At 40.2% G+C, this 26,250-nt stretch overlaps 1 protein-coding gene across 1 annotated transcript in view; it reads left to right on the top strand.

The window, feature by feature from the left end:
* Positions 1 to 26,250, top strand: part of LSAMP (limbic system associated membrane protein) — a 642,425-nt gene that overhangs the window by 593,297 nt on the left and 22,878 nt on the right. Inside the window, exons 4-6 of the mRNA XM_028110636.2 lie at positions 7,369 to 7,503; positions 16,694 to 16,814; positions 17,192 to 17,340. Of these exons, the coding sequence (XP_027966437.1) occupies positions 7,369 to 7,503; positions 16,694 to 16,814; positions 17,192 to 17,340 (405 nt within the window). The remainder of the gene's footprint in view (positions 1 to 7,368; positions 7,504 to 16,693; positions 16,815 to 17,191; positions 17,341 to 26,250) is intronic.

The following is a 26,250-nucleotide window of genomic DNA, read 5'->3' as shown; positions in this document are numbered from 1 at the left end:
AGAAAAAGAATCTCAAGCAGACTCCACGCTCAGAGCAGAGCCCTATGTGGAGCTTGATCTCATGACCCTGAGCCAAAATCAGAAGTTGGACGCTTAACCAACTGAGCCACCCAGGTGCCCAAAAAGGATTTTAAACAAGGAATTCCATGCTTATACACTGTGTTTTCTCCAGAAATGAAAGACGGAGTGGGAGGTAGAGAAGGAAGGAAAAAAGGGAGGGAGGGAAAAAGAGAGAGGGAAGAAGAGAGAAGAGAAGGAAGGAAAGAAGGAAGGAAGGAAGGAAGGAAGGAAGGAAGGAAGGAAGGAAGGAAGGAAGGAAGGAAGGAAAAAACATTATAAAAAATGCCATTTTACTCAGTACCTTGTGGGTGCTGGAAGGCTCCATTTGTACCTTCATTGAGATGCAGAGGTACTAAACACAGTAAATTCAGAGTCTTCACACCACCCCTCACATCATGCTGCTCATTTCTCCTACATGGAAAACTCTGTTTCAAATAGGTTAACCAGATTGCCACACCCTTTCACAATTTGCCAGCTCTGCTTTTCTGCACTTGTGTTTTCCAACTTCCTCAAAACTCACTCTTCCTAGTAACTCTTTCTTAATATAAGAAGTCCATTCTACACTGTTCCTGTCCCTCCTTCGCTGCCTGTTGGCATCTGTGTGCACCAGTGTCTTCAGTGGAGCTTCTATAAATAAGTATGTGGTGCTAAACTTCTAAACTATCAGCTTTTTCTTCTTATATATTGCTTCATTTGGTTCTTTCAATAAGGAAGTTAAGTGGACAAACCTTATAAAAACTGAAGGCTGTCTCTTACTTCTTTTATCTATAACTGAGCCACATTGTTTTGGAAATTCCCCATTTCCCATTCTCAAACTCCCATCTTCTACTCAGTAGACAGAAATAGAGCAGATTCTGAGAGCTAAGAGACCAGCTAACGATAGCATCTCAGGGCACTGTAGTGATAAAAGCAGACATGCTTCGTTGGGAACCTGGGCTCCAGAAGCCCACAGACTGGTTCAAACCTCAGTTCTCCTTAACAACCTTATATACCTGGGCAAGTTCCTTTAGGGTCTTCTCTAAACCTGGATTCCCATGTTTCCTCATCTGTAAGCACTCAAACGCAGTATTGTGCATTAAATGAGATAATATCTGAGTCACCTAGCACAGTGCCTAGTACGTGTTTATTAAGTGGTAGCTCCATCAGCAGTCACTCGGCAATATTTCTGGAGCACCCCAGCATCCAGCATCGTGCTGCACACCCTGGTGCGGAAGGGAGGGGTCCAATGATGAGCAAAACCAGATACGGTCCCTACAATGGAAGATTCGCTATTATCGATACAATTCCCCTTGTAAAAAACGGAACACAGGGGCGCCTGGGTGGCTCAGTTGGTTAAGCGTCTGCCTTCAGCTCAGGTCAGGATCCCAGTGTCCTGGGATCGAGCCCCACATCAGGGTCCCTGCTCAGCGGGAAGCCCTGCTTCTCCCTCTCCCACTCCCCCTGCTTGTGTTCCCTCCCTTGCTGTGTCTCTCTCTCTGTCAAATAAATAAAGTCTTAAAAAAAAAAAAACAGAACGTAGGAAATCCTGATTTCAAGCCTAGCATTTAGAAGGGTGGAAGAGTTTCTAAAAACTGACACTAGACAGGAGGTAATGGTTAAGTGTGAGTACAATAACAGAATATCATGCCCCAGGAATAAAAAGGGTGTGTAGATGGCAGCTTCCGGTTGCATGCTGAGCTCAAACTGTGAACTAGCTGATTTTTTGTATGTGAAAGCAAAAAATGCAAACCGTAATGAATTGGATCTCTCTGGATGCCAAGAAAAATAACGCCAGGCCGTTCTTCTTCATTTGGCTCATGCTCATTCATAGAGCCAAAGCCAGTTGTGAATCTTTCCTGTCATTGTGCTTGCCTCTGGTTTCTGGGTACTAACTACACCGTTTGGGGCTGCAGAAGGCATGGGACCAATTCGCATAATCCACACCCTGTTGTGTCTTCCTATTCAAATGGGGAACTTTTCTACAGCAGAGTAACCAAGCCCTTCCCTTCCATGTAGCTCAAATATCTCAATAGTCAAATGCCTCATTCTCTAGAGAACTCTCTCTTCTTTCATTTCCATCCCTCGAACTCTTCCTTAAAATCATCCCTATTGTATCACCATTGTATGTCTTCAATGCAGTGTTCCTCCCTGTGTCTCCTTAATTCTCTTCTGATTGCTACTAATGACGATTGTGTCTGCCCCCACCCCTGTCTTTCAGTCATGGATCATTTACCACCCCCCTCAACTCTCTCATGATGGGTGGTGAGAGGTGGGGATGAGAAGTGGTTTCAACCTTTGGACAGAAACACTGTCAAATGCTAAAGGATCTCTCAGCTGGGATGTGAAGCTGAGAAACAAAACTTCAAAGATCTAGAGAGAGACATGGCTGGAAATACAAACAGAACCCCATCACAGGCATATTTCTTTTTAGATTTCTTGGGTTTTTTTCTCTCTTCCATTCCTTTTTTTTTTTTTTTTTTTGCATGTTTGTGTGGAACATGATGTGCCAAAAAAAAAAAAAAAAGTAGGGAATGAAGCAAAGACAGGAACAGGTGAGTATGTCCTTAGGAAAAAAAAAGAAAACATGAAACGTACTGTAAGAACAGAAACTTGTTACAGTATTTGAAGTTAGCACAGAAAACTTCAAATGGCATCATTGATTTGCAATTCTTTTTTCTTTTATTTTGAGAGGTAGAAGTTCATAGCTTGCTTTTGCACACCCTGTTCACTCTTTCCAACCACAGGCCCAACACGCATACGAGCGCACGTACCTTGCAAGACAAGCTCCATTCCTTTGCTTTTCATTAATGTGTGTTTGTGTTAAAGCTAATCTGTTTACATCCACTAGTAAATATTCAAATTTAGGAGAGTAAAGAGAATGTCAATCCCATTTCAAACCCACCTTCCCTTCTGTGAGAGAATGATCTGCAGAGATATACTAAGACTCTTCTCAGAATAGGGGAAAAAATGATTTCTCCCTGTCCTAACATGTATGAATCCTTGGAATTCTACATTTTTAAAGTCATAAAACGCTCAAATTTTAACAAGTTTTCTAAATGCTATTTCCTGTACCTCAAATAAAAAAAAATGAAAGATATCATAATGATTATTAGGATAGTAGCCTTTTTTTTTTTTTAAATCTCAAATAGGGCACTTGTTGTCATCTCTGGGGAATTTTTAAGAATAGGCCTGTTCTGTTTAGTAAGCAAATATTTGGGTTTTAGTGAATTTGTATGCTGTTTCCTAAAAGTTCAAGTGAATGGTTAAATATAAATAGCTATTTGTCTGTATGCACGTGTGTATGTGGGAAGGGGAAGGAGGGGATGGGGGCAAGAGAGAGGAAGGAGAGAGACCAGTGCCACGGGAACGTACTTAATTTCAAGTGGCTGCTTGCTTCCAAATGCCTGGTTGACTTTGGAAATCTGAATCAATCAACATTTCAGATGTGAATCCACAAGTTTCACCAAAGCACAATATTCTGAAGCTGCTAAGATGGTGGCACCTGGCATACTTTAATTGGCGTGATTCCTGGCTGGTTTGCCTCTACGTTAGGGAACACAGAAGAGAACACTTTCCTCTTGCTGTTAGCTCCAGGCCCTTCTTTCTGACTTATGAAGAAATTTTAAAAGAACTAATATGTACCATTTGAGTAAACAGTGACTACGAGGGGATATGCTAATTATGTGCAGGAGTTTGAAAGGTGCATCCACTGAGGAGGACGAGAAGTTATTTAGCCTGGTAGCTGAAAATTGCCAGGAGACGCAAAAGCACATTAAGCAAAGGGAGATTTAAACTAAACATCAGATCCCAGAATAAATATAACACTCAGCGACGTGAGCAGGCTTGTGGAAATAGGTTGAGATGTTTAAAATACCAAAATATTGAAATTTGCATTTCAAGTGAACATTTATGCCAGGGCAGAAAATAATAGATAGGAACAAGAGAAAGGCCCACATTGTAGCCAGGGGGCTTTATTCCACCGGAGAATGTCACAACAGGTTAAGTGTCACACTCTGGCCTGAGAGCCTTCTTGAGGTTGAGAGAGTAGAGGGAAATGGGGACAGGACCCTTGGGTTGAGAGCAGCTAGTCAGAGTGAACTGAAAGAATGGAGGGGAAAAGTGCCCTGAGGCGGACAGATATACTGGGGCAAAGGGAGAGGAGCAAGAGACTCTGAGCGCATTTTAGAATTCTGACTCAAGGTGAACAAAAGCAGGTGTCCATGCTTTGAACAAAAAATTGCACTTGATCAGATAAAAGGTATGTCATGGTGGCTGTTTCCACCTGGGGGCTCTATTGGTATGGCCACACCTTTTTTTTTTTTTTAAGATTTTATTTATTTATTTGAGAGAGAGAGAGCCTGAGGGAGAGAGAGCACGAGTGGGGGAGGAGGGGCAGAGGGAGAAGCAGACTCTCTGCCGAGCAGGGAGCCCGATGCAGGACTCGATTCCAGGACCCTGGGATCATGACCTGAGCTGAAGGCAGACGCTTAACCAACTGAGCCACCCAGGCGCCCTTGACACACCTTTTTTTGAACCAACAACTCCACCCAGCAAATCCCTCCTCAGGACACAGCCAGAGATGCCCTGTCCAGCTTTTCAACAGCAGAGGACTCAGCATACCCTTTCTCCCCCAGTGAATCGAAAAGAATACAGTGTTGTTGGCCATCTCTAAGAAGACCGCACTTGTTCTTTCACTGACAGCTCAGTACCCACCCAGGAATGAGGTTGATGGAGTTGGGGGGGGCTGGCAGGGAAGAAATCCTACACCATTCAGAAATCATTTGGAACCCTTCTTTCTTTCTTTTCTTCTTTTTTTTTTTTATTTTTTATTTATTTATTTGACAATGAGAGAGAGCACAAGCAGGGGGAGTGGCAGGCGGAGGGAGAGGAAGAAGCAGGCTCCCCGCAGAGCAGGGGGAGGCCGATTTAAAGATTTTATTTATTTATTTTAGAGATAGAGAGTGCACAAACAGGGGGAGAGGTTGGGGAAGGGGCACAGGTGTGCTCAGCATGGAACCTGATGTTGGGCTCCATCTCACGACCCTGAGATGGTGACCTGAGCAGAAACCAAGAGTCAGACACTTAACTGAGCCTCCTGAGCCATGCAGGTGCCCCAAACTCTTCTTTTATTACAATACACCATTATTCTCAAAATCAGTAATGCTGTCTTACTGTCAATTCCACCGCTGCTCTCCAGATTTTTTTAAAGAATTTATTTATTTATTTTTGTGTGTGAGAGAGAGAGAGAGAGAGAGAGAGCGGGCACATGGGGGGGGTGCAGAGGGAGAAGCAGGTTCCCCGCTGAGCAGGGAGCCTGATGCGGGGCTCAACCCCAGGACCCCGGGATCATGACCTGAGCCGAAGGCAGACGCTTAACCATCTGAGCCACCCAGGCGCCCATTCACTCCAGATTTTTTAATGAGTTTACACCTATTTTGGCCTGGAGTTGTCAACATTGCCGTTTGTCTTCAGGGTATTTGCATTTAGCTACAAGATTTTAGCATCAATTAGTTGACATGACTCTCAGTCCACAGTTGCAAGTATGTAGGAAAGATTGTTTTTTTTCCTCCAAGCCCAAATTCTTCCCAGCTCATCCAATACAGCGGACTATTACCCTTCCTAAGATTTCTGTTTTCTTTCCTACCACATTCTACTCCTGCAGCATGTGAAGTCAGGTCTGACTGCTTCCCTGAATGTGGAGAAGGAAAAAGGTGAAAACACAGGGAAAAAAATTAATCTTTTATAGATAATATGCAGCTATTTACTTAACACACTAATTCTAAAACATTTTTAGTAGAAACATGAGCTAGAAAATGTGCAGGACTCCAGAACCAGATAATTCTATATAACTACTGCCTTTTGTTGTTGGGATTGTGTAGTCTCCTCCTCAACACTAGTGATAGTGACAATTGACAGAAGACTTGAAGCTTAGAATAGTCCTGACAGTTGTGTTATAAGATGTTATCAAAGAGGCCCTGTGTTCTACTGGGAGCCTAGTTAACAGGCTTGGCTGACATATTTAGACAGTGAATTTGTCTCTGTGCTAGCTGTCTGTTATGTTGATTTGGCCATTGGGGAATTTCCAGAAAAGGAAAACAGCTTGTGGCATTTGAGCAAAGCTATTAATTGGTACCACTTAGTGTGGGTTGACCAAGAGCAAGATTTCTTCGCGGGGCAGGATTGTGTCCTCTTGCACCCTCCCCAACTGCTTTATCCTAACCCAACAGCAACGGGGTTTTATAATTTGTTCAATTTAGAGGGTTCAATTTAGCTAGAGTTAAAGTCCATAGGCCTTTTTGACCAAGCTCTTCCCCTGCTCAATCCCCTTCCCTCTTCATCTTCTTTTCCCTCAGTTCCTTTTCCTCCCCTCCCACTTCCTAGTCCTTCTCTCACTACCCCCACCTTCTTCCGGAAGAAAGTCATTTAATCAATTATACTCCACAGGAGGGGAATTAAACAAGCCTGCCTGTCTTGAAATTTCATTACTAAATGGACACATCCAACTTTGCGGAACTTTCCAAAAAGGACCTCCAGAGCCCTAACTCTAACTGATTAAGCCAATGATATTGAGCTCCCTACCACCCACCCCCATGTGACACAGTCTGTCACAAAGCACAGCATCAGCAGCACATCCTCATTTATCTGGTTCCTGGTCTGAAAGCCTCAATGATGAAGCAGTTTACAGCTTGACACTAAGCAAGGAAACCATAACTACATGACAGGGTTTTAAACATGACCTTTGTAAACAGAATTCCACATAATCTGAGGGAGAAGAATGAGTTTCTCAAAAGGAAACCGCTTTTCCTAATAACAACTTCGGTCAGAAGCATGTTTTGCCACATGGTGTAATTGATGGTAACAGGGCTTCGACAGTAGTCCGTCTGAGCCCTTACAACTCTGTGCCCAATTCCCACTGTGTTCTGAGCCCTCAACCAGTGACCAATGGGTGTAGATGCATAAACACTCTAGCTTCTTGACCCTCAGTCAGGACAACTTTGAGTGGGACATGTGCTTTCCCCAGAGCTCCCTCATGGATTAAACCAAGTTACCTTCTGTGGGATGAGACCTGTACCCTCTCTTGGCTTCTTTCTCTTCCAGGTCCCACTTTCCTACTCACCTACTGGTTTTTCCTGAGAACGCTCCTTCCGTAATCACGTTCACCTGACTTTTTGTCTTGGGGTCTGCTTCTGTGGGACCTGACCTCAGACAAATGCATTGTCAAATTATTAAAAAAAACCATGTGTATTTACTGCTTCTGAAAAGAAAACATAGGTGTTCTACTGCATATTTTAAACCTAAAAAACAATCATGCAAATTTCTGTTTTTCAGGGAGAGAGTTTGAAGGAGAAGAAGAATATCTGGAGATCCTTGGCATCACCAGGGAGCAGTCAGGCAAATATGAGTGCAAAGCTGCCAATGAAGTCTCCTCAGCGGATGTGAGACAAGTGAAGGTCACTGTGAACTGTGAGTATAGCAAAAGCCAGCAGGCGCTGTGTGCCCAGGGCCCACCTCTACCACGAGCAAGCTCTAAAGATCCCATTAACAAAAGAACATTGCATTTCAAGCAGATGCTCCTCTGGTCAGGGATGCACATTTATACATTGGACACATCTCAGGGCAGGACTTGGCCTTTGAATTAGATAAATCAACTCTACCAACTCTAAATATAACCCATAATGCATTTAACAATACAGTCTGTCTTTTACTCAGACTACAGAATTAAGAAAACATGATCAGACAGCCCTAGCATTTCTGGCAATCACTATTTTGGTCTTTGTGGAGAATAAGTTCACACCACTTTGGAAAAAGAAACAATTCATATCTGCTTCAACTGGAATTTCTCTTATTGCATTGTTTATCAGAAGGCAATAACCCTTCCTCTGCTATTTAACTGATTGGCCTTGAGAACAAATTCAAGTCACTGTGGTCAGGTTATCATGTGTCCCCGATGGCTACCAGGGATACTTGATAAATTAGTTTGGCTATTTGTCCCAAAGTATGGGCATTAGAAACAAAGATTTCACTAAGATGCATAGGTAACGGTCATACTTTGAACTTCGCAGATGAAAAGATCCTTAGATGTAGTTCAAAAGACAGGGGGCAGGGGTGGATCCATATGATGTATGTCACCCAGCAAAGGAATAAAGAGAATTCATTTACCCTGTTCAGTTAGGAGTGACCTTTCACATCATTCAAATTCAAGTTCCCACATCAAACAATTGTGGCTAGTGACAGGGACAAAGGGACATCCTGACAGTTCTCCCTTCCTATGCATTTAGAGCACACACACATACAAATACATCCCCTACACACCCATATATACATATGCATATATAACACACATACATGCATGTACATAGGCACACAGAGACAGATGCACAAACACGTTAACCCATATTTGAAAATATACTCTAGACCATTGTAAATTACTTTTCATTATCTTAAGCCTTCCATGAAGTTACCTATGTACCAGCAATTCTATATAAATTCTATATAAATTCCTTGTCATGGTAGATAGAACTGACTCCATTTTAGGGTTTGAGACTCTGAAGCCCAAGGAAGTAAAGTTGCTTTTCCAATGTAGAAGCAAGTGTAAGAAAAGGGATTCAGACTCTGGCCCATTTGATTCTAAAGCCCATGTTCTCAGGATGAAGAAGAAGAGAAGGCATTTTTCAATCCTTAGTAGCCACCATGGGCAGTACTGGACTAATGGAATTACATTTAATTCTCACAGTAAACTCATGAGATAAACATCATTAGTTATACTTTAAAAATCTGGAAACTGAGGCACAGAGAGCTGAGGAAACTTGTCTGAGGTGACCTGGTCTACGCCGGGCTGCACTATTTCCCATTACCCCGCTTTAGCCTTGCAGCTTTCCTAGACAGTGAAACCCCCTTCACCCCAATATATAGAAGAATCCAATACATAGGACTCTGCCATAGACACTTATGGCAATCATTTCCAAGAAGCGAGGGGTACATTTGATGAGCTCTGAAGTGCTTTTGTCCTGGAGCTGTCTGCGACTTTTTTTTTTTTTTTGTAATAGTTTTGAAATGCCAGTATTACTATTCTTTTTCAGTGCTGGGTGTGTTTCAAAGACACATTAATGATCTTAATGTTATAAAATGCTTTAGGACCTTTTTTTCACATGAAAGGCAATTTCTCTGGGTGTTTATATAAGTTTATAATTAGGTTAGTTAGGTTCTTTTATGTACACACAGCCATGCCATCATCTTCCACCTCTTCTCTGACTTTTAGAGTTAAGATTTCATTTTCTCTTAATTGACCTTCATCTTAATTAGATTTCTGAAAGTCCAATCATGGAGTACATAGAAAATATTTATGCTTCCATTGTGTGAAACATCAAAGTGGCCCGCATTGCAGATGGTTCCCAAGATCAAAGCCAGCCGCCTGGGCCCTATTATTATTAGCGCAATTAGTCTGACATTGCTCCTTCTTGACTGTCCCCATAGTGTAACTTAGAGCAGAAGAAAATACTGATAATTTTTAAGAAAAGGCTTTTATGAAGATGTGAGCTTTTCCTAGTGATGAGTGAACCATGGAAGAATATAGACAGAACCTCAAGATTCTGAAAAGATATCTAATAACAAATTACATGAAGTTTTATAATGAGCTTAGTTAAACATACAGAATGTATGTCCTAACCAGCAGCACCTAGCACATACCTGACCTTATAAAAATTGCTCAGTGAATGTTGACTGAATGAGTAGGTAAAAACTCACAGGTAAAGTCTGCCCTCTTAACATTTCTTCAAACTCAGTCACAAATCAGGAAATATATTCTGATATCAATTTCTTTTGTAATCACCCTTTTCACCAACACTGCATAAGCTGTGTTTATATTACATTAAAACAACTAGCCATTGTACCTGTTGTACTGTTCATACGATATGTCCTATTTACGTTTAGTTGTATCAAGTAGATGAAGTCTCCAGGATTGAATTACAGAACCAGGTCTGGCTTGCAAAACTTGGTCCTACAGAGAAATATCCAGTATTACCTGCATCACTTCATCTAAGCCTTTGTACTGTGAAAGTGTCCCATTATTTAAACTGATTCCTCTTCCTTTTCAAAACACAGGGTTTGGAATTAGTTCAGGGGATCAGGATGGCTAAGATAAATAATGACTAAATAGCTTATTGTAATGAAACAGACCCTGAGTACCACTGGAAAAAAAAATCCCAATGCTGGTAATTTGCTCCTACAAGCATTTCATTGATTCATTTACTCAGTTGCCAACAGATATTTGTTGCAGGACACTGAGAAGCTAGAGTAGTAAATAAAAGATGTAGACACAACAGTTTCTCCTGTTTACGTCATAAACTGGATTCTACGGTCTCTCCTTTTTACTTCTCTTGGATAATCCTTCTCCACAGTTGGTTTATAGCATTGCATATAGACATTTGACAAGCAAAATCTATTTTCTAAGTAGTGAGAGGAGTTTACAGAAGCTAAATTATTGACCAGAAATCTCTTCATCTAAATAAGCTTATTACTAGTACAATAGACAGGACTTCTGGTTTCTTGTGTCTTACTTACAGTACAGCTGCTCATTTCTTCCAGATACCATCCCTAGGGACAACTGTCCTTTCCTTACAGATTCCCTCAATTTCAGTTCTCACAGTGTATTAAAAGTAGCTACTTGGGTTTACCTCATCCTAGTGCCCCGTATCCTGAAGATAATATCTAGTGCATAGTCAACATTCAAAAAATGCAGACCGTTAAGTTTATCTGGATTCTCGTTAAACTGAACTCTTTTCCTATTTCTGTAGAAATACTTCTCCAAAGCTGCCCCCAACTCTCAAGGCTTCCCTCCATCCCATTAACCAGCTAATATTCCTCCACCTTCCCACAACGATGTCTCCAACTAGGTTCACACTACCAAGCTATAACTTCTTTCTCCTCCATTTGTCTCCCTTTGAACTCAGCTCTGCCTCCACGTTGATGTCCAGAACTAACTCAACACAGATGGGGGGGGACATGGACGCTGGCATTTCTAAGGCTCATGCTTACATTTGATAGCCATTTATTAGAGGAGGTAGAGGTTACTTACCATAGATTCTACAACTGGGACTGGAGACATCTACTGTCTCCAGATAATATATATGCATTTTAACTGAACTCTTCAGTGCTTTGATTCAAAAATCACCTAATGATGAGAATTCAAGAAAATGACTGCTCATAATGGAACCAGAGTGGCTACTTTCTCTGGATATTCATAGCTACAGCTACGCATTCTCCATGCCAACCTTTAGTTTATTCTTATATTTGGCATGGTTTCAGTAAAGACATGTCCTAATGCTTATGACTCTATTATGGGACCTTCAGAGGAGATATTCAGTATGAATCCAGAATATTGCAATCTTCTACCATAACTTTGCAATGTGAACAAGAACCATAATTTCCTGAATTCCTAGAGTACCAAGACTCTGCTAGAGGTTTTGTATGATTCACTGTAGTCATCACATTGACAGTGGCTAACCAAGGAGGGAGGTGTATTGGGCCTGAACTGCCCCAGCAAGGAGATATTTACTGTATCACTGACATTATTTAGTATGTTAAGTTTAGTATTTCTGGGACATAGTGTTTAAAAAAAAAGATTACTTTAAGTTAGTTCTATTATCTTTTAAATTCTCTAAAGATAGTACCTTTCTTATTGCCTCTATTCTCTGCCCCTCCTCCGTTGGTCTACCATTGCACACTAACCCTGAAAGATAATCAAATCATCCGTCTACAGAGAGGACAAAAACAGAGCTCAGAGAATATAAGCATTGTTGGCCATAAAATCAAAGACCTTGTGAGTGGTAGGTAGAGTTGGGATTCTAACCCAGTTCTAACTCCACAGCCCTCTTTCCTTCCAAACCACCACGTGAATAATAGTAATACAAATAGTAAATGTAAAATAATAATAATAATAATAATAATAATAATAAAAGTAATCACCTCCGGTGTTAAACGTGCTCTTATATACATGATTTCATTTGATCTTTACATCAAACCTGTGAGACAGATCACAGGGGTCATCATCTCCATTTATAGGTGGGGGGGCCCCAGGAAGTCAACATGTCACCCATAGGAGATGATAATCTAAGTGGCGCAGGCAGAAATTGAACTCACAACTCCTGATTTCTAATGCAGGTTTATACCCCCTAGGTCACTGCATGCTGTGCCATTTTGGTACCCTTTAATAGCAGAAATAGAACATTTACCTTTTAAGCTACCAACATGTTCCCCTAAATGGTATTTTTCCCTATTAGGAATTCATTTCTCTTTAAAGGAACTCATTCAGATGGAAGCCCAGAGAAGTTCAGAGCATGGGCTTCAAAACATGGGTTCAGAGCTAGACTCCATCAAATGTTGGCTATATGAATTTGGACAAGTTATTAACCCTCTGTAGATCTGTCTTCTCATTCATAAGCTAGGGTTAATAAGTCTTATCTCTGATAGCTATTATTTGGGTGAAAAGAATACCCAAAGCCTAGTAGAGTGCTGACACATGGTAAATGCCCACAAATTGAGAGCTTTATTAAGAATTGTGTTCTTTTTATATTATTATTCAAAAAAATTAGGATGATTAAGTGAATGATACTTTGTTTGCTAGACCACTGTCACTGTTATCCTATTCATTCTACTTGAAAAATTCTTGTTATTGGTGATATAAGACGAAGAAAGTCCTTATTAATATTTTCAGAACCCAGAGTTTTGAAGTAATAAAGACTGGAAGAGTCCTTTGAAAATTTAGGCTATTCCAAAGTCACATAAAGAATAACAATGAACTCTGTGCAGCATTATTATTAAGCCACATTTTTATTATAACAATATTTTGAGCATGGACATCTATTATTTTAACTCTACTAAGCATGCTGCAATGTGATTTGTAATAATTTTTCTTAGCCTCACCTATACAGAATTCGTTACAAATGAATTTTGAAATGTTCATTCCAATAAGCCATGAGTGAACAGACTTGCACCATCGTGTCATCTGAGAAATATTAGGAACAATGACTTCTTTGTACATTTATCATTATCTGTGAATTTACCTTGGGAGGAGAAACTTCCTAGATTTTCAAGGAGAGAAGCAAGTGTTTGGTCTTTGTAACTGACCAGTGTCATCCTATCCCAAAATTAATGCACCTAAAAGTATTCAACCTTAATTTGCTGTCACCTTTCCCATACTGGCATCTCTGAGGAGCTAATAAATAACTTACTACATAGTTATTCAGGTTCTAAACAAATGGAGAAATAGGTAAAGGAGATATATGAGAGGCCCAACTGCCCCCATTATTAGAGATTAAGATGGATAGAGGTAGTACTTAGTGTGGGGGACTTATCTCTCCAAACATGGCAGCCCTGGAATGGGGCAGGCCTACTCACCTAAGAGCAGGAAGGAGAGAGCCTGAGTAAGACTTTAGTGTGAAGAAACAGAGGCAAACCCTCATTCCCTGCCAGAAGGTTGGTCCCAAAAGGAAGCAAGGAAAAAGATGAGCCAAAGAAACCTCATTTATTCTTTCCAGACTTTTCAGTCAAAATTATTCCTTCCTTGTGGGTCTCAGAGCAAGGACGTATACTAAATAAGCTCCCACCGCATAGAAGGAAACATCCAGAGTAAGGAAGAACTCTCCCACAAAACTGTACAGCTGGGACCTGCATTCCTGGTCCCATGGTGGAGGGGCTGGAAGCCATGTACCATGGTATTATTATGTTGAGGTGCCGCAGCCATGAGTGTGAGAGGTGGAGGTGATAGAAAGTGTGGAATTGGATCAGGTTAGGGCTGGTTCAGCAATAAGGTAGTCATCATTAAGGGTTTGTCACCCATAACCATGTGGCTCCAGAAATTCACAAACACTGGTTAAAACTCATTTTACAAACTGAGAAATTAAAGAAGCCAATAGAATCACAAGCAAGATTCTCTCTCTGGCCAGCATGCTACAAATTGTGGAGTCACTGACAGCTTCAGAACCTACTACAGTGAATAGGTGAGGATGGGAAACTAGTATTTGTTCATGGTCATCTATTTCTCTTCTTACGTATCTTTTTGCAGAGGATGGCGTCACTTAGATGCCCAACCCAGAAACTTGAGTGTTACCTCTGACACTCTTCCTCCTTTCCCTCGTCCTTTACATCTATTCTTGTCAATTCTGAGTCTTCATATCTCTCAATTTCAATTCTGTCCCTTCCCTTCCATTTTCTTTATCACAAACCTAGTGCAGGCTAGCGGGTTCCTTCAGTACTCTCAAAGTGGACCTCCCTGCCTCTGGTTCCAGCTTTTTATAAATGAGGAAGATGAGGCAATATGACTCTAGACAAAGCACTATCTTCTGTAATGAGGAAGGACAGTAAAGTATAGAGTCTGTATTTGAGCTCATGTCTAACAAACTTTAAATCCAAACTCTTAACCTCTGTTCAGTGCCCCATCTCTATACATATACCTCCCCCACCAACACCACTACCACCAATTATCCCATTATCCTTTGAACTAATGTGCTCTAATGATCCACATAGCAAATCACCAAATGAAAGAATTTTATGTGGAACCTTGGTGATCATTTTAGGTTAACTCCTTTTTTTTTTAAGATTTTATGTATGTATTTAATTGACAGAGAGACAGCAAGAGAGGGAACATAAGCAGGGGGAGTGGGAGAGGGAGAAGCAGGCTTCCCGCGGAGCAGGGAGCCTGATGTGGAGCTTGATCCCAGGACCCTGGGATCATGACCTGAGCCGAAGGCAGACGCTTAATGACTGAGCCACCCAAGCGCCCCAACTCCTTCTTTTAAAAGAAGAGAAAGAAAAAGCTCAAACTGGTGCAGACACTTGGGCAGGCCATAGTTCTGGTTAAGAGAAGAGTCAAAATCTGACCTTAGGTTTCCTGTTTCTGATTGTTAATCCTGACTCCTAACTCATAGAACAGATAAATAAGCTGTAATTTTGAAAGTTAGTAATTTAAGGGTTAAATGAGTTATGGGTATGAACATACACTTGGGTCATAATGATACCATCTGCCCATTTGTGAAAGATAGGCAGTTTTGACTAGAATTTTTTTTTTTAAGCTGGAAGGGTTACTAGAGGTCATTAAAGTGTGGTTCCCTCACTTTATAGGTAATAAAACCAAGGCTCAGTAAGATAAATTGTGTGATGGGAGGTCCACACAACCAAACTGAAATTAAATTCCAGGACTCCTAGTTTCCAATCCAGGGTTCTTTCCACTCACCTGGCTGCTTTTTTGTGTCTATACAAAAATGAGTAGATAAGTCTAAAATAAAACACCCACCTCCACCACCCGCTTTGGCACATCTGTCTACACAAGGGCTGGTGATGCTTATCCAAATGTGCTTTAACTCCTCCTCTCTCTGCCAGTGATTTCAAGATGTCCATGCTGATGTGAAAATGAAATGGGGGAGAAAACTGCAGACTAACCTCATGGTTTTGTGCATCCTTTTAAACTAAGAAGGTCAGAGTCTTCTATAGGCAGGAAACTTGGAAAATAGTTTTGAATATGAAGACAAAAAGCAAAAATGAGTGAGCCGAACCAAGTGCTGAAGAGCAGAGATTTAAATAAATTTTGTGTACTAGAGTTTACTTTGCTAATTTCCCTAAATAAACTTCCTCCTCTACAAAATCTAAACAGATTGTTTGGGTCTATTTTTGACTTGTGCACAGAGCCAACCTACCATTTTCTGGCAAATGACCTTTGGGCAGAAAAGTCCTTTTCCCCTTGAAGGTCCATAACCTGTACAAATACGCATCGTCAAGCCAGGAGCTTGAGTCTACCATCCCAGCTTAGTCATGTGGGCCTGTAAACGCTTGTTCCACCCTCTGTAGGATTGCTTGAAAGAATCATAGCAAATTAGAACATTAGATGTGTTTCTGAGCTCATTTCAAACCCGCTACAGTTTTGCAAGCCCAATTCTAAGCAGAACATATCAAGTGTCCAACTGCCAGTGAGCGCAGAAAACTGACACACCAGGCAGGCTTCTCTGCGGCAGAGTACACTTCAATTGTACACTCACACACAAAAGCACAATTTACTTGAGTCATAGCAACAAGGAAACACTTAGAAAAAAAGGTAAATATCTAACACTAGTTTGTTTGTTTGTTTGTTTTTCTGAATTCCCGCAACAATATCAGGCTGAGCTTATGTTGGGAGAACTTTAATCCTCTATCACTTTCACCAGACTTCTTACTACCATCTCAAACTATAACAACAGAGATGATAATGATGATGATGAAAAAGAAAAATGTTCAAATTAGACATTTAAAATCCCAAGTCCTTTGGTATCACCATTTAATTTATAAAAAGAAAAAACTATGTAAATATTATAATCTATGGTTGAAATAACTGATGGTCTATTGGAGAAGGGAAAAAGAAATCCTAGATTCCATTGCCATAAAACCCTGTTAATTGTCCCATTTAAGTAAAGCAAGTCTACAGTTTCATTAATCATCTCTTATTTTTATTTCATTTTCTAGTGATCAGTGCCATTCAGCTGATCACAAAATTCATGTAAATGAGGCTTGAAGACTATTTCTTTCGTGCAGCTCTCCGATCAGATGGTCCTTTCTGAGTCCTTCTTGCATGGAAATTCTGCAGCACCCTCTGACCCTCATGTCAATGGTGTGCCTGTCTTTCCTACAGATCCTCCCACTATCACAGAATCTAAGAGCAATGAAGCCACCACAGGGCGGAAAGCTTCACTCAAATGTGAGGCCTCGGCAGTGCCTGCGCCTGACTTTGAGTGGTACCGGGATGACACCAGGTATGTGCCAAATGTGCCAGGCCCCCTTTGCTCCACTATGTGGTCCTGAGGACAGAACCAAGCTCCACTGTCATGATGTGGGTTTACGCTATTAAACTCTTCATTTTCTAAATCTCTTTACCGAGTGCTTTGGGGCCTGTAGCTCTTACCCCAAAGCCCAGTGAAACTCATCCATTCCTGAGTCTTCTCTATCAGTGGACATTGATTCTGATGATATGGGGTTGCATGATTAAAACAAGGAATTGAGCAGGACCCACAAGCTCTAACTACTACATTTCTTTCCATGTCCTCCAATATCATGATGAAAAAGGGATCACTGCACCAAGTCTTAATCATTGTTTTTTTTTTTTTTCACTCTTCTGTTTTTGAACTCTTAGGATAAACAGTGCTAATGGCCTTGAGATTAAGAGCACGGAGGGCCAATCCTCCCTGACAGTGACCAACGTCACTGAAGAGCACTATGGCAACTATACCTGCGTGGCTGCGAACAATCTGGGGGTCACCAATGCCAGCCTAGTCCTTTTCAGTAAGTATGCCAAAGCAGGGCCTGATGTGGGAGAACTAAGTCAACTAGTTCTCCAGTGGGAAACCTGAAAATCACCCCCTTACCTTATCATTTACCTTACCTATTAAAGGTAAACTTATACAAAAATAAGAATGTAGTCACTGAAACAGAAACACAGGCCCTCCATCCCTATGCATAAGGCAGGATTTACAAATGAAATAACTTCTCTCTCGATTTCCTGGTTTACTTATGATAACTACCTTGTTGTGACTTTTTGTTGTTGCTAGGTTGTTTTTTCTTTTTTTTTGTTTTTTTGTTTTGTTTTGTTTTGTTTTGTTTCCTGGTTGATTTAACTGTAAGAATATTCAAAGAATAGAAATCTCAAGGAACAGAGGTGATGTAAGATCCTGGAAAATGAATGGCAATATAAAAATGGCCCTAGTGAGAGTGATTGAGGAAGAAAAATTCCATGAGGATGGATAAGATGCTGGGAGAAGGGAGAGGCTGGGAAAAGAAAGTGTATTTTTAACAACACAAGAGCAATGGTGGAGAGAATGATTAAAACATGATCTAAAATCTAAAGGAAAAATGGTTGCAGAAGGGTTTCCATATGACAGCAGGAAACATTACTTATCTGACATATTTTTGGAAGTGATAAAATGGTAGGAGAGAGGAGCATTTCCAAAGACCAGAGAAGATCCTAAGGCAGACTGAGGAGGACTCAGGTGTTTTAGCTTCCTGGTGTTAGTAGTGAGAGCCCACTTCAGAGCCTGGTTCTGTAGCAGCCATTAAGGTCAGCTATCTGACCCCCTGCCTTGCTGGCCCTGAGGCTATGAGCACAGACACAAATGCCCCCTGAGAAACAGAAGTATGACGGGTGAAATTAGGAGAAAATGGTACATTTAGAATAGGAAAACAAGTTTAGCGTTTCATCAGTCATCTCTTACTTTTATGTAGTTTTCTAGTGATCAGTCCTGTTCAACTGATCATAAAACTCAGAATAAGAAAATGGAATTTAGAATAGGAAAATGTTTGGAATGGGAAAATGTTTATCAGAATAAGTCAAACAAACAAAAGAGTAGGCACATGTTGGGCCAGAAAGTTCATTTGGACTAAAAGAGAAAGTCCAAAACCTTTACTATTTATTATTTTGGAATAACAAGCTACTAGGAATTTTTTTCTGCACATGTTCAGTTGGAAAAGCTAGAAACACTATGACCAGGAGAGATGTCTCCATCTTGCTTTACCCAATTTAGATGAGACTACAAGAAAAAAATATATATTTTTAGGAGAAAAATCAATCTCAGTGAGAGTTCTCTTGAGATGAAGTATTAAAGCCATTTTATAACTGTTCAAGATCCAACTCTGCTTATAAAAAAACAACAACCACAAACTATTCTAAATTTGGGCTTCAGTTTCTCCCCCATAACTCCCATTGACTTCAACCTACAACAGTTTGATGGGATACAGTCATACAAATGCTTGAAGTTTAAAATTCACATGAATTTTAATATGAAGTTTAAAATTCATATCCCTGTTTACTTGTCTCCAAAGACCAAACATCAGTGTTCTTTGCTTCAGCTAGAGACACCAATATCTCAAGACACTTGAGAAGGTATTTATTAAGAAATGTAGTTACTTGTTTCATTCTTGACATCAGGGATTCCATAAATGGGGGCCAACAGCCTCAACTCTAAATTTGAGATTCTGACATATCTAAGGTAACCTGCTTAAGTAGAACAATATGCACTTAATAAGAGGTTCTATAGGGACAATAAGAGGTTTTATAGAGAAAGTGGGACAATTGGGTTAGAAAAAGTGAGCAACTATAATTTGCATTAAAGTATCTTTTCCTTTTTTAAATTTTTTTATTAACATATAATGTATTATTTGTTTCAGGGGTACAGGTCTGTGATTCATCAGTCTTACACAATTCACACACTCACCATAGCACCTACCTTCCCCAGTGTCCATCACCCAGCCACCCCATCCCTCCCACCCCCAACCACTCCAGCAACCCTCAGTTTGTTTCCTGAGATTAAGAGTCTCTTATGGTTTGTCTCTCTCTCTGGTTTCATCTTGTTTCATTTTTCCCTCCCTTCCCCTATGATCCTCTGTCTTGTTTCTCAAATTCTGCATATCAGTGAGATCATATGAAAAGTATCTTTTCCACTTTTCCCACCCAGACGAGGTGTGCTAATATACTTCAAATAATAACTAAAATAACACCTATAGACTGAGAGAGGAAGGTGAAGGAGGAGGGAAGGGTGGAATACTTGAGGAGGAGAAAGCAAGGGTGGGCTAGGTCAGAGATAATGGAGATCCCGCGAGTGTGCTGGTGGTGAGGAAGGGTGATCTCAAGCCCTGTAAATACCATTGCCCTATTCATAAAAGTCCATTTAAAGGACCCACCCAGTAAAAGTAAGAAGTGCCAAGAATCTCACAGAATTTCTGTTTGTAAGCTGAGAATCACAGACTTGGACAAGTGTATCATCATCATATTGTGACTTCACTGAGGTCACCTGCAATTTTACCCTTGAGAAGTGCACAGCGCCATGATTAATGGTGTGCTATTTCCCCCGTGGGCCCACACTGCCCTCTGCAGAACAGCTTTCCGAGGCACCAGCTCTGCATTTGGCAGCATGTGCATCAGCATTGGGTTTGTAACTGGTTTCCCACCTTATGAGGGGATGATGAAAATTAGAGGAAGCATGATGAAAATTAGGGGAACTACTGCCCTCTTTAGACCTTAGACCCAAGACCCAAGTATGCACACTTTAAGGGAGAAGCTGTGCTTCTTACCTAACAGGAAGGCCGCTTCCACCACGCCCACCCCATGGTGACCATTTAGGGTTAGGAGGTCCCTTGTTACAGCCATGATAGCTGAATCCTTGGGAATACAGCTCTGTGAAACCCTATTTCACACAGGCAAAAGAGAAAGAGGGAGGGAGAAGGTGGGGAAAGAGAAAGGGAAGAGAAGGGGGAAAAAAGGAAGTGCCTATGTGAACAGATTGCCCATTACTTGGACTCAAAGTAGATGGGTTGAATGGGAAGAAGGAAGACACTGCAGGTAGCGGTACTTTTCCACAGAACAGGGTCAGCAGGGGAGAGATGCTTGGGAGGGGTGGCTACAGCAGCCCTGACAGAGAGCACTGTGCAGGCAGCGGGGTGCTGTGCTGACCCAGCTGGTCCAGAGCAGATGAGGCAGCTGGTGAGCTGCTGCAAGCCAGAAAGAGGAAGCAAGGAGAACTGGAGAGCCAGAGCCCCTGAAGAGTTCACGATTATCCATCTTCACTGGGGTGTCAGCACATTTTCAGCGTCCACCTCAGTGACATGTGCTGACTTTTTACACAGTGCCAGTTTGTGGTCACTGATTCATCTTGTCTTCCACCACATACATACATATACTTCTCCTCTCTCTATTCAAATACTGATCTTCAAAGGGGTCAAAGTAATTGAATAAAAGTGCAAGAATACAATGTATTGATAGTAATTTTTCCTAGGCCAATGGAAGCACTCCTTTCTCATTTGTGTCCTTCTCCACACATTCCAGCATTGTTTGTCAAGAATCTGTACTACCTCAGGCTATATTATATCCAAGTTTATATATTTTTCCCCATCCTGGGGAAAGCATTACACTGTGCAATTTTTCTGAATGCATTAATCCAATGGTACAGCATGTACAGGCAAAGATTCAGCTCCTTAGTCTTTGTCAGCTGTGGAGATATGCACCACATGGAGGAAGATTTCTGTTGATGCCAAGAGAAGGTCCATCCTCAGCATATGGAACATCACAGATTCTGTGTTCCCACACTGATGACTATAATGCACCCACAACGGAAACCTATCTTGTTTCCATGCTTATGTTGAGTTACTTTTAAAACAATGGATAGGAGGAAGAATAATAGGGTGATGATTTTAAGGTGGTCACTTCTGATCAAGTGAATTCTTACAAGGTACTCTGCACATGCACTGAACACTTAACATACATGATCTCATTTCATTGTCAAGACAACCCTAGTAGGGACTCCTACTTCTCCATTAGATAAAGAGGTTAAGTAACTAGAGCAACCAAATAAAGCTGCTGGGATTTAAATTTGGGTAATCTGTTTCCAGAATCCAGGCTATAGATCAATGTTACCTAGGTTTGTATATGTGGAGAAATGTTAGGAAATGTATCGTTTGTAGTTTGGAAGTGAAGAGACATAAAATTTCTTTCTCATTTTTTCACTTAGTGAGGTCTGTCCATGACTAAATATTGCTATATCCCTTCCCACCTGAGACACTGTGTCTGCCACCCCCCCCCATTTCCATTTCCATTAACCCCCACCAACATGGGTCCACTGGATTAGTTAGATGGTTGATTTATCTTTGGCACGTGGAGATTCCTAACTAATATTCCGGCCTAGTGATCAGTGCTTGACCTCAGGAGGCGAATATTCCCACATGTTAAAGGAAACTCCTACTAATCAATTACCTTCTACTTTAGAGAAATGTGTGGGTTGGTAAGGCATTTTGAAGCTATTAAGTACAAAAAAATAAAAATGCAAAGAAGTCTACACTCAGCCATACCACCTCAGTGTGTAGGAGGTTTTCAAATTTTCTTTTTAATTTTAAAAGATCATTAACTTGTAAACCTATACTTGATTAAATTTCATGTATTACCTAAGCAACCCAGCAACTGGAGAGAGCCCTTAAAATGAGGGCCTCCCCCACTTGTTTAGAAACCATTTTAAGTTATTACCTTGGCAGCTCAGGGTTTAAATATATACCACTTGACGATACTAGTTAAGACTTGGCAAAGCCTCTTAACCAGCTACTTCTGGTTGCCACAGAATAAAACAGTGTCAGCAGCTATTGGAACACTATCCACATGTAGTTTGAAAGACTGGCTGCAAACTTTTTACAAGGGCTCTCTGTGGCTACAATAAGAAATAGATGGGCATTGGGACTCGATTTAGTTTCAAGAAAAGGTGTGAAATATGCTGACTTCCAGAAAGTTTAAAGAACATGGGCATACCCATTGAAAAATAAAAGAAAATCATATCTGAGTTAATAAATTACCTCCATATATACACCTTATCATCAACTCTAGCCTTTGTCATTTGAGTGCTTTTAATTCAGAGGTTTTTCTTGTTAGGTGTTAATGCCCCATTTATCTCATGGTGTCCCAGCAGAATCAACCAATAACACACACACTCACCCATTTAGCAAATTAGGAACCAATGATCAAAGGATCTTGCTAGAGCCACAGCATATATTTCTGGGGTCAATCTTAGGGCTCTGTTCCTAAAACCTTCCAATCAGCTGCTAAGCTCCGCTGACTTCCCCAAATGTTAGCAGCCAAAAGACAAAGTGCATGGCAGCGAAGTTCCTGTACCCCCTACTTTTGAATTTCAAACGTTGAAGAATTTCTTTTTCATTTTAAGCGCTATCACTTCACTTGACACTCTTACAAGAGCCCACAAACCCTGGCATAAATTATAAAATGCCACAGAGTAATGGTGGAGAAATAAGGATAAAAGCTGGGATGGGGAAGCATCTAAGGAATAAGTCAGTAAGGTGGAATTAGGAAAATGAGAGTAACTGGTGGGGCATGATAGGGCTAACCCTGATGAGAACAGGGTGGGAAACGGTTGAAAAGGTGATGAGAGGAGGGCGGCTGAAAAGATTTTAGCAATATAAATGGTCTTTTGGAAATGAGGGCAGAGTGCATTTACCCAGCTGTGAACAGTGTGATGAGAAAATATTAAGCTGAGTCATTTAAACAGTCTGAATAATAATAGTAATAATAAAAATAAAATACAGTAGATAGAGTATCATATGGGTTAGTAGTCTCCAACTGCTACATAAATGCTGAAAGTAGTTTAGCTATTTATTGTCAAAGGAGGAAACTTAATACCAAATAACCAGCGGAGGTTTAAACCATTTTTCTACTTGACAGTTGTGTAACTAAGACACAATTGTTCACTGCGCTATTATTGACCTGTTCCCTCTTAATGCACTTAGGAAACTTTGGCATTTAAGCTACAACTTTCAGCCAAGCTAGAGAAAAGTTCACTCTGCAAGGAGACTGGGTTTTCTTGGCATCACAGATGTACTGAGTGCCCAAATTCCAGGCAAAATCTACTCTTCCTAAATTTATGGTACGAGATGGCAGGCAGATTAAATTTGAATATGAACTTGATTTTTGTTTATTTCAATTTATCGTTAGTACTTATTTAACCAAACAGCTAGGAGGAATCTAAAGTGCGGGTTAATTATATTGCACTATAGGGTTTCCAGGCAGTAAGTAATGTATCCTATCCCTAATAGACCATTCTGCCTCTCTGAAAGAGCCTCAGAGGAGGATTTAGAGTTAAACCTGGGGTTTTGATAAGATAAATAGAGGATACCTTAAAGCCTGAGCCCTGCCCGCACATTCAATTTATGATCAGTAGCTTGGGGTTAGGACCATAAGGGACACATAAGCTAAAACTCAAGTGTCCAAAAGAATGCTTCTTCTTACTCAACAGGATGTATCATCAAGTACATTTGATTGGTTGATCAAATTTCAGGTGAGATTGTATTATCCCAAGAGGGTGGTATTAAAAGACAAAAAAGAATTAAAGCATGCCAATTTACTTATTTCCTGGGCTTACTCTTGCACTTGTATTAGTAATATGGAAGTAAAAACCTGAGGGAAAAGTTGAATTAGTATTTCCCAAAATAAATTTTCCACATACTTGGCTAAAGCTGATATGAGCTGTAGGGCTCAGGGAGAGGAAAGGAGTCTTTAGCTATCATGGGTCCATCTGTCATGAGTTAAAGAGACCAGAACCAAGAGGAAGTCGCATGACTGAATGTGATCACTACTAATTTAAATACCCTCAACCCGGCCCTCCAAAAAAATCTGTAATTTTGGTAGTGAGTTTTTTCAATGTAGGATAGGATCCTCTTTGTAGGGTTGCCACAATAAGATGTTGTTTCCTACTCTAGCTAAATTTTTTTAAAGGCTTTAGATTTAAAATTTTACTAATAGTTCTCTGATACTTTAGTGTTGGTAAGAAGAACAGACAAATGCTTCACGGGAGATATATTCCTATAAGCATGGAAATTCATCTGTTTTATAATTATCTGAGTAGCTAAACATGAGTAAGATATATATATCTATTTGGATATACACATATATAGAAAGAGATATAGATCTATATAAACTCTCCATGATGTTTACTATTTTTCCCCTTTAGAGCGTGTTTCACCCACAATCCCTATTCCCATTCAAGGTCAGTATGATTTTTATGACTGTAGTTCTGTTGCTGGGTCATTCTCCATCATCTATAATGTGCAAAACATACAACGGGGAATACATAGTCACAAAATTCACATACAATAGAAATCCTTTTTTTTTCTTTAAACCTTCAGAAGAAAGTCAATCAGTTGTCCCCACAACAGTTGAGAGGCCTGTAACAGATCTGTCATCTGACTCAAGTTGGTCAGTTGTTGGCAAGATGATGCCAAGCTCAGAAAGCAATTTTCTCTTCAATTAATATGTATGACAGGTAACCGTGGATTCACACGTTTGGAACACAGCCCGTTATGTTCTGCAGCTCATAAAAACACGAATCCTCTAACCACCCTCATGTTTGGAGGCTTACACAATCTGAATCTGAAGTCCTTGGTATTGTAAAAGTGAATTTATCTAGTGCTGTCAGAGTTTGAACTCAACCAGATTACAAGGACATTCATTTTTCTTAAAATCTTGGCCAATTTGAGGGCTTTTCCTTTTAAACATAACTCTTTTAGAAAACACAAATGAAAAAATAAGGTAATCATTCTGTATTCCTTTTCATAAATCTTTCCACACACTCAAATTAAATTTCGCCTCCTACATCACATTTAGATGCAAGTTGCAGCCCCAGCCTTCTAGCTTAAGGCTATTTAAAGACAAATTGGAAAATAAAATTAAAACAATACAAAAAATCTGAAATGAAACCAATCTACCATTGAAATTAAATTCCAGAAAAGTGATTTGCAAATAACACTCAAAGACCTGAGAAAAAATGGAGAGTAGGCCATGCGGGGCCTAGTGTGGAAAAAATAAATCTAATTAAACAAGATTATTGTATACACTATAAAAGAAGTGTGCTCAGAATTAAAGGTAGAAAGCTGCTGTTTTATAAGTTTGAAGACAGATCATGTATCATTAACACTCCTCCAAACTAAAAATTAGGTCAGAATTGGGTGAGGATATTCAGAGTGTCAATAATGTTATGTTTTACATATGTATGTATTCACATATATGCAAACTTATTTTAATTATATTTGCAATGAGGATTGCAAGGTTTCAAGGATCAACTAGACAGCTTAATAAAAAAGTTATTCTTAAACTTTAAGAAGGGTCCAAACTATTTTTAGAAGAACTCTGTTGAATAAAATTGTTCCCTAAAACATTAATGAAATGTTTCTTATCCCAGCTACTAAAAATAAGACTAAAATGTGCCTGTTTTTTAGGCTTGACATGAAACTTAGTGTTCATGGAAAATATCCCATTTTGAATTCCTGACATGCCACAGTTATTTTAAGACATTTATCTTCTAGTGTTGCTGCAGAGATTGACACCATTTTATCATGTTGCCATCTTGCAAATTTCTTGATGTGACAAACACATACATACACTTTTGTCCCAATGGATAACATTTTCACCAAAGAGGTTATGCTCCATCCAGGATGAGGTTTGAACGTTGTCACTATGCCTTTGTAAGAGCAGTTCTACAGCCACAAACTCAAATATTTATCTGATCATGCTTTATGATGTATATATAACATGGAACAAAATGAAGTCAGTCACGATTCACAAAGGACAGCTGTTGGATATTGAAAAACAATCTGGACCAGGAATGGAGCATGTTGGATTTTGTTGAACTCGATATTTTCCCACAAACTGAATTG

The sequence above is a fragment of the Eumetopias jubatus genome, unplaced genomic scaffold, assembly GCF_037043125.1.
Source record: "Eumetopias jubatus isolate StellerSeaLion01/CBP00866 unplaced genomic scaffold, mEumJub1_p1.0 scaffold_1, whole genome shotgun sequence".
Classification (NCBI taxonomy): Eukaryota; Metazoa; Chordata; class Mammalia; order Carnivora; family Otariidae; genus Eumetopias; species Eumetopias jubatus.
This window is presented reverse-complemented; position numbering and strand designations above follow the sequence as displayed.